The 15,442-nt window shown below is 44.6% G+C and overlaps 2 protein-coding genes and 2 non-coding genes across 12 annotated transcripts; all 4 read right to left on the reverse strand.

Moving 5' to 3' along the window:
• Positions 1 to 1,576: 1,576 nt before the first annotated feature.
• On the reverse strand, positions 1,577 to 8,263 carry LOC146493842 (uncharacterized). 8 transcript variants are annotated; one of them, XM_085147822.1, is made up of 8 exons: positions 7,975 to 8,172; positions 6,268 to 6,321; positions 5,690 to 5,719; positions 5,471 to 5,515; positions 4,970 to 5,027; positions 4,710 to 4,851; positions 2,261 to 2,308; positions 1,577 to 1,694 (listed from the first exon to the last, which is right to left on the reverse strand). In XM_085147822.1, the coding sequence occupies exons 1-4, from the start codon at positions 8,155 to 8,157 to the stop codon at positions 5,498 to 5,500; spliced, it is 285 nt and encodes a 94-aa protein (XP_085003948.1). In that variant the 5' UTR covers positions 8,158 to 8,172; the 3' UTR covers positions 1,577 to 1,694; positions 2,261 to 2,308; positions 4,710 to 4,851; positions 4,970 to 5,027; positions 5,471 to 5,497. The 8 variants fall into 8 exon arrangements, with proteins under 8 accessions (XP_085003948.1, XP_085003944.1, XP_085003945.1 ...); XM_085147818.1 differs by having other exon boundaries at positions 7,957 to 8,172; XM_085147819.1 differs by having other exon boundaries at positions 4,710 to 4,854; positions 7,957 to 8,172.
• On the reverse strand, positions 4,525 to 4,655 carry LOC146493843 (small nucleolar RNA SNORA18). The gene has a single exon (XR_014872163.1). It is a non-coding gene; the product is annotated as a small nucleolar RNA SNORA18 (small nucleolar RNA).
• LOC146493844 (small nucleolar RNA SNORA8) lies at positions 5,172 to 5,309 on the reverse strand. The gene has a single exon (XR_014872164.1). It is a non-coding gene; the product is annotated as a small nucleolar RNA SNORA8 (small nucleolar RNA).
• Positions 8,264 to 9,140: 877 nt separating the features above from the next.
• chtopa (chromatin target of PRMT1a) lies at positions 9,141 to 15,364 on the reverse strand. Of its 2 annotated transcripts, none has more exons than XM_085147810.1 (6): positions 15,225 to 15,364; positions 14,648 to 14,737; positions 13,488 to 13,638; positions 11,270 to 11,444; positions 10,708 to 10,851; positions 9,141 to 10,072 (listed from the first exon to the last, which is right to left on the reverse strand). In XM_085147810.1, exons 2-6 carry the CDS (start codon positions 14,710 to 14,712, stop codon positions 9,882 to 9,884), a joined length of 726 nt encoding a protein of 241 aa, XP_085003936.1. In that variant the 5' UTR covers positions 14,713 to 14,737; positions 15,225 to 15,364; the 3' UTR covers positions 9,141 to 9,881. The 2 variants fall into 2 exon arrangements, with proteins under 2 accessions (XP_085003936.1, XP_085003937.1); XM_085147811.1 differs by lacking the exon at positions 15,225 to 15,364 and adding an exon at positions 14,892 to 15,002.
• Between the last annotated feature and the right edge of the window lie 78 nt (positions 15,365 to 15,442).

Raw genomic sequence — 15,442 nt, forward strand, 5'->3', positions numbered from 1 at the left:
CTTTATCCACGTCCCTCTTCCCCGCTGTTTTTCTTTCCCCAGTCTGTCCCGTATTTAACAAGTAATAATAAAATAAACAATAAAAGGTGAATCAAATAGACCATTACAGCAAGGCTGGGATGGTCTGTTTGGTAAAGTAAATCCGTTGGGCATCTTTCTTCGCCTTTAGACAATAATTCTGATGGAAAAAGAGCCAAACGGGACAGGCAAAAACAAAAAAGTAAAAATGAAAATGAAAGCTCACAGTATCACCAAATACCTTGATAAAGTAGAATAAATGAAACACATAGATTATAATCACTCGCAAAAACAAAATTACATAAGGCACATGAAATTATAAATATTATATTGAAATATTTAATTCTTGAACATTTTAATTTCACTATAGCCTTTTTTGTCCAGTAGCTGTTTTAAAGAATGAATCAAGGTCTCGAGGTCAACACTAAACAGAGGGTTAAAACTGGATGATATCCTTTATATGAGCTTCAGGGAAATAAGGAAGTGTTTTGTACAATATAAGCATTTAAAAAGGGAAGTATAATACTGAGTCTGGGTCTAAAACAGGGATGTCAAGCTCATTTTATGCTCTTACCTTACATGGATGAGTCAAACTAAGTTCAGTCAGTGCCAAGAGTGCAACTACACGTGCAATCAATAAGATCTTTTAACATAAGATAGCAGGTTCAACATTTCTCTGTTTTTCTACATAGTAAAGAATTCCTGTAGCAAAAGAAAGAAGCAGTCAGCATGACTGAGCTTAACCTGTAATTAGTCATGTGCACAAATAACAAATCGAAAGTGTAGTTACCTTGGTGTGCCGTCAGTGGACACGTGGGGGGTTTTCATGAGAAAGAAAAACTAAAACCTGTGAACATAAGTGTAGACTAAAGAGAATTTATGGCCTCAGGAAAACCCCAACCTAGCCGAGCAGGCTGGGTTTTCCTGGCCCCCAGGCCTCATGCTTGACAGCACTAGTCTAGAAGATGTTAAAATAGCCTGTCCCAGCAGCTTCATGAGAGCCCATGGAGACATCTAGCCCTTTCTAGGTTAAACCTAGTATTGGAGAACTCCCAGCAGCTTTCTTAGGAATGTCGATATGGTGTCTGGTTCCTGCACGAAGCCGTTCTGAGCTCCGTGAACTTCAACCTACTTTTTGTACTTTTGTTAGGTTCAAGCTAATGGAGTTCTGCTGCCTCCCAGTGGAGAAAGTAAGCTACTACAGTAGACCAGCGCCCTCTGCATCAAGATCAAACAGTATCAGTGAGTGCCAGTCTGAAGTTTAATAGGACAGTGCAGGAATTAAATCTATGACAAGGCAAGATTTTAAAAACAAAACAAAAACTTGATCCTTTTCTTTAAAAATAGTCAGTGATAAAATAAAAAATCCCCACGTCCCTCAGTAGGTTCTGGAACCGTCAGACCTGAACACGTGTAAACATCAACCCTCAGACATCCATGTCCCAAAACCCATCATGAAGTACGGAGCTTTAAAGAGTATTACCACCAAGTATTCATTGATCTTGTTTCTGCAAGCCAAAGACGTAAACAAGGTCCAAACACAAGTGCCAAGTCAGGGTTTGCTTTAACACGACATCCTTTATTAAATCTGTCATTTGCAAAAGTTACAACACGTTTGCTCCAAAGCCAGCGTCAGCCTGGAGAACCGCCTCCTCTCAGGAATCACTGATCCGCTCCTGAAAGGAAAAGAACAGAGTTCAGACACAGAATGACTGCAGCATCGTCACTGAGTGAAGTCAATCAGCTTCTCGTCCACTAGCACCTGCTTAGCTCCACTCTACAGTTTGTCACTACACTCAACTACTGCCCCAATGGGCTAGGCGTCGTTATAGCAACGACATCATGATTGTTTACCCTCACCCCAAACCAGTCACAGGAGATGACTGCCGCCCCCCTGAGCCTGGTTCTGCTGGAGCTTCTTTCTACCCTTGTAGGGTCTTTACATTAAAAGCACCTTTACTGTGAGCTGGCCTTATATAAACACATTTTTATTAAAGTGACTGAGACACCTTCCTGAAAGTGAAGCCTCAACATATCACTAATCCTGGAATTTTGCTTTGTCATACACCCTCAGGAAATGTTCCCAGCAGGTTCTTCTAAGCTGATGCTTGAGAAGCCCACTGGGATGGCTTGTTTTTTGGTCATGTCCACAGCTAAACAGGAACACAGAATCCTGACAGCCTTGGTTCATGACCACTTTGACACACAGACACACAGACACACACACACACACCTACCATACAGCGATCAGCTGCAGTCCTTTCCATGCAGGCAGGACAGCCTTCAGATTCTGAAACACATGGTTCATTAAATTATTGGACCGTGTCCTGTCATGTGGACATTTACAGTGGGGCAAAAAAGTATTTAGTCAGCCACCGATTGTGCAAGTTCCCCCACTTAAAATGATGACAGAGGTCAGTAATTTGCACCAGAGGTACACTTCAACTGTGAGAGACAGAATGTGAAAAAAAAAATCCATGAATTCACATGGTAGGATTTGTAAAGAATTTATTCGTAAATCAGGGTGGAAAATAAGTATTTGGTCAATAACAAAAATACAACTCAATACTTTGTAACATAACCTTTGTTGGCAATAACAGAGGTCAAACGTTTACTATAGGTCTTTACCAGGTTTGCACACACAGTAGCTGGTATTTTGGCCTATTCCTCCATGCAGATCTTCTCAAGAGCAGTGATGTTTTGGGGCTGTCGCCGAGCAACACGGACTTTCAACTCCCGCCACAGATTTTCTATGGGGTTGAGGTCTGGAGACTGGCTAGGCCACTCCAGGACTTTCAAATGCTTCTTACGGAGCCACTCCTTTGTTGCCCGGGCGGTGTGTTTTGGATCATTGTCATGTTGGAAGACCCAGCCTCGTTTCATCTTCAAAGTTCTCACTGATGGAAGGAGGTTTTGGCTCAAAATCTCACGATACTTGGCCCCATTCATTCTGTCCTTAACACGGATCAGTCGTCCTGTCCCCTTGGCAGAAAAACAGCCCCATAGCATGATGTTTCCACCCCCATGCTTCACAGTAGGTATGGTGTTCTTGGGATGCAACTCAGTATTCTTCTTCCTCCAAACACGACGAGTTGAGTTTATACCAAAAAGTTCTACTTTGGTTTCATCTGACCACATGACATTCTCCCAATCCTCTGCTGTATCATCCATGTGCTCTCTGGCAAACTTCAGACGGGCCTGGACATGCACTGGCTTCAGCAGCGGAACACGTCTGGCACTGCGGGATTTGATTCCCTGCCGTTGTAGTGTGTTACTGATGGTGACCTTTGTTACTTTGGTCCCAGCTCTCTGCAGGTCATTCACCAGGTCCCCCCGTGTGGTTCTGGGATCTTTGCTCACCGTTCTCATGATCATTTTGACCCCACGGGATGAGATCTTGCGTGGAGCCCCAGATCGAGGGAGATTATCAGTGGTCTTGTATGTCTTCCATTTTCTGATGATTGCTCCCACAGTTGATTTTTTCACACCAAGCTGCTTGCCTATTGTAGATTCACTCTTCCCAGTCTGGTGCAGGTCTACAATTCTTTTTCCTGGTGTCCTTCGAAAGCTCTTTGGTCTTGGCCATGGCGGAGTTTGGAGTCTGACTGGTTGAGGCTGTGGACAGGTGTCTTTTATACAGATGATGAGGTCAAACAGGTGCCATTCATACAGGTAACGAGTGGGGGACAGAAAAGCTTCTTACAGAAGACATTACAGGTCTGTGAGAGCCAGGGATTTTCCTTGTTTGAGGTGACCAAATACTTATTTTCCACCCTGATTTACGAATAAATTCTTTACAAATCCTACCATGTGAATTCATGGATTTTTTTTTCACATTCTGTCTCTCACAGTTGAAGTGTACCTCTGGTGCAAATTACTGACCTCTGTCATCATTTTAAGTGGGGGAACTTGCACAATCGGTGGCTGACTAAATACTTTTTTGCCCCACTGTACATGCTCTCATGAAGACCGTCTTTAGACCCAGGCCTGCTTGCTGCAGGCTTCAGTTAACTGTCAAGTTAATTGTTCACCTGCACATTTCATTTTCACTGCTGTCACTTTGCATGCGAGCAGCTATTAAGCTTTTCCTCATACTGGAGCTTGTTGAACAGGAAGTTTTAATGTTGATTACAGTAACAAGTGCTGCTGCTTTGGATGCTCGGAAAGAATTCCTTCATACCACCTGAGCTCATCGTCGCGGTAACTGCTCTGCCTCTTTGCTCCAGATCTCCCTCTCTTTTTTTAAATGTACAAATGTTGCTGAAAACCTCATATTGTGAGTTTTATAGAGTTCAGGGATTTTCAGAGATCATTCATTTAAAAAAGAAACTCTGTTAAAGCAGGCTCGTGATATGCACATAACCTCACGGCACTCACTACACCGATTACTCTCCATGTTTATCTGTGGTCCACCCTAACCAGTGATATGAAAACAGCCAGTCCACTGATAAGACTTGTAAACAATGACAGAATAGAAAATCTATGGAGCAGTTGGTAACATTTGACACTTGTTCTGCATCAGTATCTCACAACGTTCATGGCAGTGAACATGTGGGTAAAGCGAAACAGATTTACTTTGTGAGGCATTTCCAACGACATGGCCCTACAGAGAAAGGTCTGTCGGGATAGACCTCAGCATACGGAGCATGAATGATATGCATGACTGCATCAAGCATCAGTGGATTTCTTACTTGAACTTGATTTATTTCAGCGTCTTCAGTCGGACAGTCTGCTGCTTCCTCCTAACAATAGAGGGTTTGTCACTTGCACCTCGTGGGAAACATGTTGACACTTACAGGAAACTGAGGCGTGGCAGCAACGTTTTGGCACAACCTGCTGATACAAAATAATTCTAGTTACACAAGATAAACAGTGTTAGAAACAAGACAATTTGCAAATGGAAGGAAGGACCAACGCTCCAGCCCCTTTTGTCCTTTGGCCCAATCCTCACCTTCATTACTGAAGTTGAAACCTTGGATCAGGACATGATCATTTGTGGCAGCAGAAACCTGGAAGAAGGTTGACAGTGAGCTCAGTAGTTGATGCAGGGTTACTGGGACAAACACGGCTGATTACAGAAGCAATTCATTTTCAGATCAGCAACAAAAATTAAGTTGCAGAAACAAAAACGGTTTTATTTGACGAGTAATGCAGTGTGTATCAACATGTTTACCAGGACTCCAAACACAAGCAGTCAGGAGACCAACGATGCCATTTGTTGAGTTCATCTTGCACTGACTTTTGAACAAACCAGCTAATGAAGCAGCTGGCTGCAGATACCACACAGTGCTGCCATTGTGGCTCAAATTCACTTCTCCTTCAGATTAACATTCTTGTTTTTCCTTTTGCACATCTTGATTCACTGATTGCAATCATGTGTCAGTCTGGTTTTCACTGTGGTGGACATTTACATCGTGGGAGTGAGTGATATGGATGCAGAAGCTCGACATACCGTTTACTGCTGCCTCGGTGCACAAAGTCAGGTCAAGAGGAAAACCTGCAAGAGGAGGAAGGATGGAGGTCAGCGGGACTTCAACAACACTCAGTTTGTGGTTACAGAGCAGCAGGTGTTCAGAGAGGCAGCTGTCACTCACACTTCAGAGCAGTTGAACATATTAAGCCAATCATCATTACTTGGTCTACAGCACATTCGTCCTCAAGCACGACTTACCGAGTTGGACCGAAGCGTCGTCTGCGACACCTGCAGGGAAACGGTAAAGTTCCTCGTTTTAACAAGTTTTCAAACTGAAGTTTCAGATCAGTTCACAGAACACGCGAGGTCACCGACAGATGTTAGTCCTCATTAGTAACACTGCTGCGGAAAGTCTGCAGCAGTGGGTTGCAAGAGAATATATTGCTCTTTGCACTGCATAAGCTTTATGGCCCACTTGACAGAACCAGAGCTCATACTGTGCTAATCAACAGTCATGTGTGAAAGTAGTGTGTCATATTCATTTTGGTGCTTCACCACCGCTAAAGCAGGTTTTTGTTTTTTTAAAACACAGGAAGAAATTGATATTTAGCTGAGGCACCACAGCCAAGCAGATTATGGTTGGACTCTAAAGCCCATTTCTGTTGTTCAAGTGAAAACATCCACTGTTTATCTTCTGCTTTGTTGCTTAGATTAACAAATCTTTAATAGTGCTTCAGCTGAGGCTGACCCATGAGCGTCACAACCAGACAAAAATCAGCCGTTACAGTGCAGTTTTGTAGAAACAAACATTTTAAAAAAAATTAAATACAACTGACCACATGCACCATCGCAGCAGCAGGAAGTGTAGAGCCACCGCTCCCCATCACATCCTGCAAAACGAGAGGTTTGTGTTAAATGGGAGGAGATGCAAACGTGTACGTCGAGTGTGTCAGGGCTCATTGTCACCACTAAGCAACCAATGATGCAGAGGTGAAAGCAAAACCTGATGTTCTATAGCCACTGTAGCCCAGGGATTAGTCCACAGTGCAGGAAAACCCCAGTGGGTGATTGCACTGTGGCATTGTGGGCAGATGCCATATAAAAATATGCATATGATTCAGTTCATAAAACCTCAAACAGCAAGAGGTGCACTGCTCTTAATGCTCTGGTTTCTTAATTAACAGCACCGTCTCCATGGTAATACAAGCTTAGATATATCAATAAGGCAGGTTTGGCTTGTTAACACTTGCTATGATAATAATGCATCAATCTACAATAGTTTTTGACTACAGATTACCGGAAACAGTCTTGTCTCTACATTTATACATTTGCACTTCTTGAAACTTCTAAAGGACGCCACGGGCCACATGCAGCCCACGTTGGTCTTCACAGGACTTTTAGAGGACTTAATACATACATACAATTATTTCCAAGACCCTGACTGCGCGTCGTTGGAAGCGGATGACGTTTGAGCCTGCCGAATTTTGATTGGTTGGTATCCCCGGCAGAATTTGTTTCCCCTGCGTCGGGAGCACACAGGAAGTACTGATGTTTTACTTTTGTGAAAAAGTTAACAATCACTATCGTTACTATCGTTACATTACCATTCAGCTTGAGGGTTACAACAGAGAACTATATATTCAACTATACATTTATTGTTCTCACGTGGTATCGGACGGGATTATTTTTACACAAGAACATTTTGCCTGATAATTGTTTTTTTCCTCCTGTAACTTTACTGTATAAAGAGCTAAATCCTCCCAAGTTTAAATTCTGTCGGGGATACCTACTTTGGCACGACACCGGCACAGAGCAGGGAGCGATAGCAGAGCTCAGAGTACGAAAGAACCACGAAGAAACCCAGAGCGCAAAAGATGAAGCACGAAAAGCACAGACAGCGGCTGCAGCGACGCTTTTCATCATTTCTAACTCTGTTTCACCTCAGCTTTTCTATTACAGCTTCGCTCTGTCGCGGCTGGCTCACAGACACGTAACACATCCGGGACACTGCCTCCCTCCGACAACAGCGCGCACTGCAGGCTGACCCACAGGCCTCGGAGTGGAGCGGGCAGCAGACGTGCCCTCTCTGCTCGACCAGATATTCCTCGGACTCCCCACACTAACATACACGCCGGCCACGGCGCCTTCCACGTGCGTAGGTCGGGTCGTACACCCAATACTCCCCGCAGAAAGCTAACTAGGCCCTCCGGGAGTCCCGAAGTTAACACGCTGTGTTAACACCAGGTTCGAGCAAATCACAGAGTAAGGAATGTCCTGACTTTGTGATTCTGTGCGGTGAAACGCGATTCTAACCAGAGGAAAACCAGTTGGTTTATTTTTTGTCGTTTTTAAAAAGAAATTGGCGCATTTTTGGAAGCTTGTATACTAAAAACGCGTACAGTTTTAGCGCAAAGCTAGATGTTAGCTATGTTCACAGAGGTTTAAGAGCATCGCATTTAAGTTCTAAATAATAAAACGTATGCAACCACATATCGATATACACACAGAGGACATAACTAACCAACCCGCTCAGTTCGGCTTACCTCTCGTCCTCTCATGACGGACCGCAGTGAAAGGAGCGCGAGACCCGCCGCAAAGCGCTTTATAGGAAGTGTTACGTCACTTGAAACCGCTTTTCGACACCTACTCATGCGACGCTCGGAGTAGTAGCGACGCTGCAGATCCGATACTAAGCAGTTCCAGCGTCGCTGATAGCAAGAGCCCATACTATTAATGTATAAAGCAGCTGTGTTTAACGTGATTGTTCTTGTTTGTATAAATTGGTGCAAATAGCCTTCCTGCAAAGTTTCTGGTGTTTATGTCTCCACAGGATGCTCCTTTGTGTCTGCCATCACTCAGCGTTCTTGTTCTTGGCAACAAAACATGCAAGACACGTGATACGTGCTTTTAGCACAGAGACGTCCACTTTCGGATGAAATAGCAACAGTACTAAATGCACATTTAAATACTGATCCCATTATGCTAGCAACCATCTGATACCAATGTGGTATCAACATGGTCAATCTTTGGATTGATCCGGTGTTCTGGTAATCCATCCTACCCGTTGTTTCTGCGCATGCGCACAACACGAAATTCAGTGGCAAATTGTCCTACCTTTGTGAATATTAGCTAGAAAAATACTCTGACCGGTAAAATTAAGTGCCAAACCATGCTACCTTTGTGAATGTCACCTACAAGCATACTTAAACTGCTAAAATTTTGTGGCAAATCGTCCTACCTTTGTTAATCTGAGCTAGAAGCATACTTTAATAGCTACATTTCAGTGGCGAACCATCCTACCTTTGTTAATAACAGCTACACACATACTCTGACGGGTAAAATTAAGTGCCAAACCATGCTACCTTTGTGAATGTTACCTACAAGCATACTTTAACGGGTAAAATGACCTTCTCTGCTTAACATTGTGTTGACACACGAACAATTTCTAAACAAAACAGGAACTACGTTAAAATTCATCGCAGAAAATTAACCAAACACAGCTGAACAATGAAGAAATAAGAGTCTAAAGTCCAATCAGGTCACAACAAACTATTCAGATCAAAGACTGCACCCAAGTACAAGCTGAGAGAAATGCTGAGCCTCCTCCAAACTTCAGAAACTCACTGTAGTTTTTTTACAGAAAAAACTCAAAGAGGGCAAAGTGAAAGACTGTTGGGAATAATTCAGTTTCATTAAAAGACAAACAAGATTTTTCCAAAAGTTGTTTATTTTTTGTGGCACTAAGTCCTCTGACTTCATTAGATACCCCACAGACTCATGAGAACTATATTCTGTTGGTGCAACAAAGCCATCTTCGGCCCAAAATGAACATGGCATCCTCAAAGTTACTTTGTGAAAACAGCAGAAGTGAAAGCATCACCCCCCCCTCCCCTCCTACAAAAACACCATTCAAAGACAGCCAGCTCTTGGATGGAGGCTGGATGTGAATGCATATTTAAAACTCAGACATGTGACACAATTAAGGAAATAGTTTCCACTTTAATTCAAATTTCACCTAAAACATTTCACTGTAAGCAAATGGCAAACAAAGTGATGCTTAAAACTTCTGAATCCCCACGATTTGAGCGGGCGAATGTTTAAAAGAAAAGCACATTTAAAAACTGCTTTCAACAAAATTTTGACAGTTTGTCCCTTTGGAGAAAAAAAAATAAATAAAAAAATGACAACGGAAAAAAACCCGTCTTGGACACAGAAGTGTAGAAACAGCAGGGTTTGTTAATGCATAAGAAGTCCCTCCAGGATTAAAAGGGCTCTGAACGAGCGGGTCGATGCACGACCGAGCAGTGACCCACACAATATTGTTTAGACCGCTACTGGGTGCCACCTAAAGTGTCATCACTTTCAGCTAAATTAACAATCATTTCTCAGCACATCAACACTACACTGTTCGTCCAACTTCAGCGCCTCTGTGTGCTCAGTCCACAGTCCTTTACTCCATAGAGTCGGGGTCTGCCTGGGCCATGTAGGCATCCAGTTCTGCGTCCAAATGTCCCTTAGTCTTTGACATGTAGGCGTCCAGCTGGTTGTCCAGCTGCTCGCGGGTAACAGCCGGTCTACCGACACCTCGGCCGCGTCCGCGTCGCCCAGCAAAACCACCACGTCCACGCAGCCCCCCGCGACCTGTCAAGCAACAGAGCAGAAATCTTCAGGAGTTTGTTAAACTGAAGAGCAAATGTTTTGTTGGCTCTGAATTTAAAATCCCCCTCACAAAGTCTTCAATAATCTTATCTTAGAGCCCTCAAAGAACCGCATCACCCCAACAGAGCACCTCGCTCCCAATCTGCTGCTTCACTTGTAGCTCATCGGATAATTGATGTTTAAGTGGGAGGCAGAGCCTTCAGCTTCTGTGGAAGAGCTCCCAGTTTGGATCCAGGAGACGGACACCCTCTGTCCTTTTTAAGATTAGGCTCAAACCTTTCCTTTTTAATAAAGCATATAGATAAGGCTGGATCAGGTGACCCTGAATCCTTCCTTAGTTACTCTACAATAGGCCTAGGCTGCCAGGAGCTTCCCATGATGCACTGTTCTTCTTTATGCACCTTTATCCACCTACAGCATTTACCCCACTCTACATTTAGTCATTAGTTATCAGTTTTTGTCCCGTGTCAGTGTCTCTACCGTAACATGAAGCACTTTGAGGCGAGCGCTGTTGTGACTTGCACTGTATGAATAAAACAGTTTTGAATAGATATTAAAAATGACAGTTCACTGGTGCTACACAAATAAGCTGAATTCAATAACAGTATGTCCCTGACCTCTGGGTACTCCTCGAGCTGCTCCTCGGGACAGAGCTCCTCCTCTTCCGATGCCTGCACCGCGTTGGCGGCCTCCTCTACGCATTGCCATACGACCGGCAGAACCACGGCCTCGCATGGGCCCACCTGTAGAAACTCGCTTCCCTGTGTAATGCAAAGCCAACACTCAGGAGCACGAAGCAAGACTTAAGAAACGAAGCGACAGTCAAACCAACGTTTCTGAAAGCATTACACTGTCTTTCAGTGTATGCACATGGCATAATAAGGTTATAAGGTTGGAGGCCCAAATAAGGTTGGAGGCCCGTCTTCTGCAGACATCCCAGGTACCAGTTGCCTAGGTAATTCTCTAATGCATTCAATACTAGGCTACATGTCAATCAATGGCACCCTGCGCACTCATTGGTCGTCGCTTGCATGGAAGTTGAGATAAGATGAGAGATAAGATCCTGGGTCCCGCCTGCCAAATGTGTTTCACCATCTACAGTCTCCTGCATCACTTCCAGTATGTACACAGCTTAAAGGAGGCCATTAGAATCCAGGCAGACAGTTTGTTGATACGTACCTCTCAGAGACAGAGCTCCCCTCATTACGCCTCCTCTGCCTCGTCCCCGAAGACCTCCTCTGTTCATCCCGCGCATTCCTCCTCTGCCTCCAGGAGGTCCTCCGCGCATCAGAGCCCCGACAGGCCGACCCAGCCGGGCTTGGATGTTGCTCTTCCCCAGCCGCTGCTTTAGGCTCTGACACATGTTAATTACAAATGCTACATTACAAAAGCAATTACGCCAAAATTAAAATCAGTAAGCCGAATCCTCAGGAAATGTCATCTTGCACACGGCAGTAACAGGAGCCTCGTAACGACCTACGGCTCGGACTCACAGCAACGCTGCGGTAAAGTCTTTACTGAACGAGGCCAGCGTGACCTACAGGTGCTGGGCAGGCTGGAGTTCACGTGCTGCGATCATGCTGCTCTGTGTGCATTCACACGTTTCACCCAGGACTCTCACACGCTGCACAAACGCTGCCGTCAACTCCAATCACAAGTGTTAACAAATAAGAAATCTAATCTAAAATGCTGTCGGTACCTCAGCTGGACTCTTCCTTTGATTTTAACTTTGAACGAGCCAGGAACTCGTTATCATAGACTACATCATTTTAAAAGGTCTTATACTTGTACAGGAGCTGTTGAACATTTCTGTCAAAAAGGACATTTTAACTTGGATTCTGCAGTCAGTTTAAGGTTGCCATGAAAACTGAAACAAGCCCAGGGAATGATCATCTTCCGACCCATTTTTCAATCCCCGTTATTTGGAAAGAACATTTGGAAATTAGAGCAGCGTGTGGAGAATTACGTCACCCGAAACTCAAAAGACATGCCTGATCGTCAAACACTGATCAGAGCTGTGAGCAGCAGAAGCTTTTCACATTTCAAACTGGGCTGTGGCAGTCCAAGGTTTGGGGAATGGCGGGAATAATAAATCGTTTTTACGTCATTGTTAATATTAAAAATCCAGGTGTTTTCCTATAAAACCTGATACCATCCCTCAGCATCACTGTTGACACTGTGGTTTAATGTCTGCAGGCTCCAGGTAATCTTTTTAAATTTCACATTACACTTTGTCCACAGACTGACCAGGTCAGAGACCAGCTGGAGGATCCAACATATGCAAGATCACAGATTCTGACTGGACCATAGATCCAGTTCAGCTTCGGCTGTGCTCTTTATTTACCCACTGCTGTGGTGAACAGCAGCATCAGAGAACCACAGGTGACCGATTTCCTTCTCTACTCACTCAGGCCACGCCCACATGGACACAGGTGTTTTTGTAAACTCAGATTTTAAATAAAAAAATCCCGTCCACATTTATATGCAAAAAACTAATTGAATAGCTTTCAAGAACGACCCAAAGCAACAGGTGGCGATATATCCACGGGTGCACATAAGTTGTCTGCAGGTGTGCATGCGCTGTCAAAATAAAAGACCAGATAAGAAGTTGCAGCGCGCGTTTGCGTCCATATAAAAGGCTGTTTTTGTCTGCTAGAGTGGAATTTTCACGGCATATTCTGCACCACATCTCTGTGCGTTCATCATTTGTTTGAAGCCAGCTCACCTCCTGCAACCACTTTTCCGAGAATACGCGCTTCTTTTGTGGTTCGGACTCCTCCTGACATTTCTTTGGAGGTGGAGGAACACCAAAGTAACTGCTTAAAGGAGCTTCTTCCACATCTTTAAGAGTTCTAAACAAATGTCTGACCTCCTCCAGAAAATCTTATGTACGCAAACACACGTTGCAACTTCTTATCTGGTGCGCGTCTTTTATTTTGACAGCGCATGCGCACCTGCAGACCACTTATGTGCAGCCCTGTGTATAATCCTAACTGTGTAGAAATGTTAGCCAATCAGAAGTGGAGCAGCCTGGGAGGGAAAGCGTAAACAAAGATGTCTTTCTAAACTGTATTTGTATATGAAAGCATGTAAAAGTTGCAGATTAACAGCAACAATATTTTGTCAATATCATTGTAGAAACTCATCGCATGTAAACAACGTGTGATGCAAAAAAAAGGTGCACACCCTTGGCGTCGAGTCCACACATAAACACAAGAACAGTTTTTAAAAATCTGTTTTTGTGATGCAAAACGGCGTGCACGTGTGGATGAAAGGCCCAACCTGCGCTCTCAAAAGTACCCGTGTACGTGTGGACGTAGCCTTAATTCAGGTCAAACATATTCAGACTGAACCAACAGTGCCACGCACACCAACTTCACCTGAGCGTCGCGCTCACCTGCTTGTGATTCAGCGCGGCTTGCACCGAAGGCCGGTTCTCCATCTGCTGGGCCAGCCGACGATTGCGGGCGCTAGCCAAATGCTGCTGTTGCATGGTGGCTCGAATGCTTACCGCAGTGGGTTGCTTGTTCTTCAGCATGTTAGTGAAGCTTTAGAGGTGGGAGGGAAAAAGAAGGAGGAAGTAAAAGAAGGGGACAGGGGATACACAGAGGAGGAGGAAGCAGGGTTCCACATCATGTCATTTCTCATATGGACGATCGTGGCAGCTCTTTAGTCACGTTAGACTTTGTTCCACTTGTTGGCACTTATTTTCTCTCTCAATCATATGATATTCCAGAGTTACTTACACTTGACTTTAGCCTGTGTTGTAAAATTAACACAAGGAGAAAAAACAGTTGAAAGCAGACTTCAGGACAGAAGGAGAGAGAAAGTTCCAGAAGAAGAGCCACAATTGCCACTTACAAGCCTCCAGCTGACACTGCGGGGATGTCATCGTGTCGCAGCAGCAGAGGCCAGGGCACGAGGTGTGCTTGGGCACCCAGCCACTTACAGGATGGACCGTGACTTTATTTCAACCACCAAGTGGTCAGGAACTAGGGGATTGGGGGGGAAGGGGTAGTCCCTTGTCACGTCCAAGCTAGGACTGAGTACTCTGAGCAGGGAAAGGAGAACGAAGAAGAAAGATGATAGAACATGAGATAAAAAGCTTCACTTTGACTGGTCTGAGAGAGAAAAAGACGAGATGCCCCATCTCACTGACTTAGCTTTAGCTCTCTGGTCCCATTTAATGGTGTATACATGACGTATACAGTGCTGTTTAAACAGGGAGCCAGCGTGCCGAGGCATTTACAGGACGGTGGTCTGGTTCTGCGTATGCGTTACCAACCACGACCGCTACAGTCACCCCTCGTCTACATGTGCGTGCTGCTCACACAAAACATTTGGCCTGGGCAAGCCCCTCCTGCCCCGCACTTCATTTACACGTAACACAAACAAGGACAGGGCCAACAGAGTTGAATGAGCAGCGCACACACGGGGAACAGCCAGAGCTGCATCCATATCAGGTTTGGTCCCAACAGTAGGCTCCGCTGAGAGTATCAGAGCCTTCACAAGCTGGCAGCAGGTGACTAATGTCTGACAGGGTGCGTAGCCTCTCACCGCTCATTCAGGGACACTTTGGTGGTGCTTTTCAGGACAACTTTTTGGGAGGCAGCCGCACTCATCCTGAAAGACTTTGATTGTAGAGTCCTGGAAACAGAGAAGACAGAATCTCTTTCACACATAATGCACTACTACTACAAGTTAAATTACCACTTAAGTCACTGTTGCAAGGGATTTGCTGTAATTAACATCAGCTGTTACACATGTGTTTAACAGAAAGATTATTTTGAGGACTACCCACAGTGTCACACTAATCCTCCCGGGACCGTCGCAGTCGTCCCGGTAGGAGTAACACACGACCCCCTCCCACCCAGGCTAAACTTCAGACCACCGCCAGTTTGGTTGACTTAGCAAAGTTTTCAACGTCTTTAAACTCGTTTCTGTGTCCGAGCAACAAAAAGGGTCGATTCTTTAAGAGAACGTTTGAATTTGAACCCAATTATCGATCACGTCCGGTGGAAAAATTAATGTTTAGCTTGAGTCCATCCGGTTATAACAAACTGCAGAGACACGGAGTAACGATTCCGCCTCGTCTTCGCTAACACGTCGAATAACAACTTCGTCTCATACTTACAGCGGATTCTGCGTTGGTAGAGAAATGCCTCAAAGCTAGCTAAGGTTAGCTTTAGCAGCACGGCGGCTTCGTACAGGCGTCCTTGTGTCCCGTTTAAATACAACTGACCATATACTAGCTCCCCACGCACGCGCAGTTTGAAGCAGCGCTTAGGTAAGCGACCCTATATCAAACTCTCCCAGGAATATTGTAATAACGCGGAAATCGAGACTCCTTCG

The sequence above is a fragment of the Neolamprologus multifasciatus genome, chromosome 22, assembly GCF_963576455.1.
Source record: "Neolamprologus multifasciatus chromosome 22, fNeoMul1.2, whole genome shotgun sequence".
NCBI classification, from domain to species: Eukaryota; Metazoa; Chordata; class Actinopteri; order Cichliformes; family Cichlidae; genus Neolamprologus; species Neolamprologus multifasciatus.

What these genes read in the sequence shown, in the direction of transcription:
- LOC146493842 (XM_085147814.1), bottom strand. Translation starts at nt 8,157, where the DNA reads ATGGGCTCTTGCTATCAGCGACGCTGGAACTGCTTAGTATCGGATCTG. An exon ending in AAGCCGAACTGAGCGGGTTG is followed by an intron (nt 6,322 to 7,952) that starts GTTAGTTATGTC and finishes CTCGTTTTGCAG; the next exon opens with GATGTGATGGGGAGCGGTGG. An exon ending in CGACGCTTCGGTCCAACTCG is followed by an intron (nt 5,516 to 5,689) that starts GTAAGTCGTGCT and finishes CTCCTCTTGCAG; the next exon opens with GTTTTCCTCTTGACCTGACT.
- chtopa (XM_085147810.1), bottom strand. Translation starts at nt 14,712, where the DNA reads ATGAGTGCGGCTGCCTCCCAAAAAGTTGTCCTGAAAAGCACCACCAAA. An exon ending in CCGCGCTGAATCACAAGCAG is followed by an intron (nt 11,445 to 13,487) that starts GTGAGCGCGACG and finishes AACATGTGTCAG; the next exon opens with AGCCTAAAGCAGCGGCTGGG. An exon ending in GGGAGCTCTGTCTCTGAGAG is followed by an intron (nt 10,852 to 11,269) that starts GTACGTATCAAC and finishes TGCATTACACAG; the next exon opens with GGAAGCGAGTTTCTACAGGT.